The sequence below is a fragment of the Myotis lucifugus genome, unplaced genomic scaffold, assembly GCF_000147115.1.
Source record: "Myotis lucifugus unplaced genomic scaffold, Myoluc2.0 scaffold_4182, whole genome shotgun sequence".
Lineage (NCBI taxonomy): Eukaryota > Metazoa > Chordata > Mammalia > Chiroptera > Vespertilionidae > Myotis > Myotis lucifugus.
In genome coordinates this window covers 5,947-10,396 of record NW_005875230.1, presented here as the reverse complement: position 1 = coordinate 10,396, position 4,450 = coordinate 5,947, and the positions used below count along the sequence as shown (strand labels likewise).

At 38.7% G+C, this 4,450-nt stretch overlaps 1 protein-coding gene across 1 annotated transcript; it reads left to right on the top strand.

Annotated features, from left to right (window-relative positions):
• The first annotated feature begins 2,476 nt into the window (after window positions 1-2,476).
• Window positions 2,477-3,418, top strand: LOC102428894 (olfactory receptor 52H1). Its single transcript, XM_006108893.1, has one exon. It carries the CDS (start codon window positions 2,477-2,479, stop codon window positions 3,416-3,418), a length of 942 nt encoding a protein of 313 aa, XP_006108955.1.
• Window positions 3,419-4,450: the final 1,032 nt, after the last annotated feature.

Below are 4,450 nucleotides of genomic sequence, written 5' to 3'. Positions count from 1 at the left end.
GTATGTACTTTTGAATGACTGTATAAACATCTATTGCGTCTGAGTGCATAAAAATATAAAAGCTAGAAAAGACTTCTTCACATGTGTATAAAAGAAGGATGACCTCAGACAAGCTGGAAGAGCTATGATTCAAAGTATATAATTTTAGGGGGCTGATGCCATATGTTGTTGGAGTAAATAAGGAGCACAGAAGAGAGGTTTCAACAACCCAATCAGATCTTTGCTGTTGGCAATAGATGAGCGCAGGAACCCAAATGGACAAGAGAGCCAACATGAAGCTAAATTGGAGAACACAGATATTCAGCAGATGGGGGCTGGACTGCCTGGCCCACTGCCTGAACTCTGAGCTGTGTTCCAAGAACCTAAAACCTCTAAATTATGAAGACACAGTAGAAGGAGGTTTTGAGTTGCTGTAAGAAAAGTGTTTTTATTTATAAATAAGGGACGGTCATGAAGAAAAGAAGAGAGCAACCTGTTCCTCATTTGGCAAAGCAAAAGACTGGAGAAATCAAGTATTGGTCTGGGAGATGGAAGGTATGGTGAGCTGGACCTAAGAATGAGATTTAAAGTAGGAGTAGAGATAAGGTTGAAGGTGAGTTATGTCATTGTCAGGTTTGGAATCTGAGGCATACGGCCATCATAAGCTTCCTCTTAGTTCTGATCTTGGGAACCCCTGGCCTTGCCGTACAGTTTGTTATCTGTAGATTATAAATAGTGTTCTATGTATACACATCACTGGAGAAGGAAGCAGGTATTGGGGACTAGTCTTTAAAAGTGAAATTTTTCAAGTAAAGGTTTTGGGCAGTTGTTACATAGCAATGGAAGTGCAAAAATTCAAAATCCAATCATAGAATATTTTGATTATGATTTCATTGTTGTATGTGTGCAGTGCATATGTGTCTGGTGTGATTTCATTGTTGTGTGTGTGTGCAGTGCATGTGTCTGGTGTGTGCATGTGTGTGTGTATGTGTGCATGCATGTGTGAGTGTATGTGTGTGTGTGAGAGATAGAGGAAGGATTGTTTATGTTTGTGTAAGATAATGTAAGGTAAATATATGATGGTAAAATGTATGAGAGAATGTAAATATAGTTCAGAGTATATTTGGGGTTGTAAGTATTAAGTATGTGCCTGTATCTGAGAAAGCATGTGTACTGGGAGTCTACCGTCTATTTCAAGAATATGTGTTGACAAGGAAACACTCCTTCTTTTGGACAACAATCTTGACTAATAGTGCCATTAAATCCAAAAGATTAGATTGTTATACAGTTGTATAGCATATAGGATTCTGGAAAACAATTTTTAATTTTGATTATTTTGCATGAGCAAGAGCTCACCAACCTCAATTATAGAAAATGTTTCTAATTTAAAACTGAGTTATAAGACAGCCAGTGAAAGATAAATGCCACATAGATACAGTGAACAAACATAGACACAGAGGCAAAGAAGCATCGAACAGACTGCCAAACTACAGTGGGAAGGTAGGAGAGGGTTGGGGGGGGGGTGCGGGAAGAGATCAATTGAAAGACTTGTATGCATGCATATAAGCATAACCAATGGACACAAGACACGGGGGACAGTGAGGGCATGTGCCTGGGGGGGAGTAGGGGATGCCGGGGGGAGGTCAATGAGGAAAAAAGGAGACATATGTACTACTACTTTTATACTTTAACGTTTAAACAATAAAATAAAAAAGGCAAAAAATAAAAACAACAAAAATAAAGGTTTCCCTTATAAATGTTTACTTATGCTTTTTAAGTATATATAATCACCAATTTATTAACTTTATAAAGAGATTTGCTTCTGAGAATGACTATTTTTATTTTATTTTGTTAAAAAATGTCACATTTCAAATAAATGATTTTTAAGTCACTGTAAAAAACCCTGAGTCATCCAGCATACTATTGGACTCAGCTAGTGTTTTTTAAGCTGACTTAGGTTTTTGAATGGCAATAAGGGATTGTTGACCTTACAAACCTAAGAGCCACAGTCACCAGGTAGTTATGAGTAATTGCCCTGAGGCAGAGATCGATATTCCACAATGACAGACAAGCAGATCTTAACCAATAATGTCCATAATCATGCAAACTATAATCTACCAACCTATGGAAAAGTATATTCTGTAGTTTGTTAATTGTGTTAGGAATATACTGTGTAATGAAAAGAGTGATTGTAGCCAATCTGGAAGGTTATCTGGGAAAAGTTGTTTAAATCAGCAGGAAAAAAGAGAAGATATTCTCTTTATGTAGAACAATCATACATTCCAAATACATCTAAGACAATCGTGGTTTACCTGCCATTATTATGATATCAACCTTTATTCACATCAAACATTCCTATTTGGGATGATACATTATACGATCAGCTTATCTTTAGGAATTGATAATGATGAATGGTTGCAGGTGAGAGTGACCCAAGTGACCCTTAACTATCTTCTACCACCCTCTGTCCTCAGGATCCGGGACATCTTGATCTGTCATGATCACTTTCAACCTGAGCAGTTACAACCCAGGACCCTTCATCCTGGTGGGGATTCCAGGCCTGGAGCAATCCCATGTGTGGATTGGGATTCCCTTCTGTATCATCTATATTGTGGCTGTGGTGGGAAACTGCATCCTTCTCTACCTCATCGCTGTGGAGCGTAGCCTTCACCAACCCATGTTCTTCTTTCTCTCCATGCTGGCTATGACTGACCTCATCTTGTCCACAGCTGGTGTTCCTAAAACACTCAGTATCTTTTGGCTTGGGGCTCGAGAAATTACATTCCCAGGGTGCCTCACACAAATGTTCTTCCTCCACTATAGCTTTGTCCTGGATTCAGCCATCCTGATGACCATGGCATTTGATCGTTATGTGGCCATCTGTTCTCCCTTAAGATACACCACTATCTTGACCCCAAAGATGATCATCAAGATTGCTGTGGGCATCTCTTTTCGAAGCTTCTGTATCATCTTGCCAGATGTATTTTTGCTCACACGCCTGCCTTTCTGTCGGACACGCATCATACCCCACACATACTGTGAACACATAGGTGTGGCCCGGCTGGCCTGTGCTGATATCTCCGTCAACATCTGGTATGGCTTTTGTGTTCCCATCATGACAGTCATCTCAGATGTGATTCTCATTGCCATTTCTTACGCTCTTATTCTCTGTGCTGTTTTTCGCCTCCCTTCCAGAGCTGCCCGGCAGAAGGCACTTGGTACCTGTGGTTCCCATGTCTGTGTCATCCTCATGTTTTATACACCTGCCTTTTTCTCCATCCTCGCTCATCGCTTTGGACATAATGTTTCACGTACTTTCCACATCATGTTTGCCAACCTCTATATAGTTATTCCACCTGCACTCAACCCCATTGTCTATGGAGTGAAGACCAAACAGATCAGAGATAAGGTCATACTTTTGTTTCTACCAAAGGTATAGAATAATGCACAATAGAAAAGTTAGGATAAATGTATAGTGTATTATTGTAGCAAGACTTATAAAAGCAAACACTATTGAAAGTAAGAACTGCCTGCAGGCACTTTTGCATACCAGGAAAATGGTGTGACCTCTATAGAAGAGATGATTCTATGTAGAAAAATTATTTGATGAGTTGTTTTCTTGTGGAAATTTTACTAGATATGATCAGGAAAAAGGAGATGAAAATACAGAGCTGAGTTATTCCAAATGAAAAAAAAAATTGAAAATTGAGACTTACAGTTTTGGAGAAAGAAAATGTGTTAAGTGAGACAGAGACACTGAAGAACAGAGACTAAAAGTAAAAATCTCAATCAGAAATTTCTTATTTAGGGGATTAGTAGATGGATTTAGGATATTTATAATAATATTTTATTCTAATTAGTTTCCATGTTATGCTTCATTGTAAATCCCTTTAAGTGCCTCATCCCCCTGCACACAAAACATTTTCAGTACAATTATGCTGTAAGCTATGATTTCTATCAGCAGTGTTGTAATGTAAATGAGAGAAGTAGTATATTTATCAATGCCAGGGGTATTGGCACTGGTGCTGGGAGAGGAGAGTAGCTTCCAGGCCCCAAGACACATTGAGGAAATGAGCTCCCCAGTTGGACATAAAATAGTTAGAGATCTAGGCAAAGAACTGGATTTGTCATTGTGGGCGCTTAAAAAAACCTCGGCCCCCTTCCTCTTTATACATAGATGAGACTTCAAGGCAGTTCATTGGAACACTGAAGTTAAAAATGCACTCCACTGTCCAGAGGACTAGTGGAGTTCTTATCTATAGAATGTACTTTCTTGATTGTAAGACAAAGTCAATTACAAGACACTTCTGCAGTGAGGAAGGGGATGAGGAGGGCAACACTGTAATAAAATAACATTCATGGTCAGATGCATCCAAATGTCACAAGCATTAGAAGTGAGCAAATACTTTATGCTATGATAAAAAAGATATAGAGTACTGTCAATAAATTAAAAAAAATATATATATCATCG

Coding starts and splice junctions, on each gene's coding strand:
- LOC102428894 (XM_006108893.1), top strand. CDS start 2,477: ATGATCACTTTCAACCTGAGCAGTTACAACCCAGGACCCTTCATCCTG.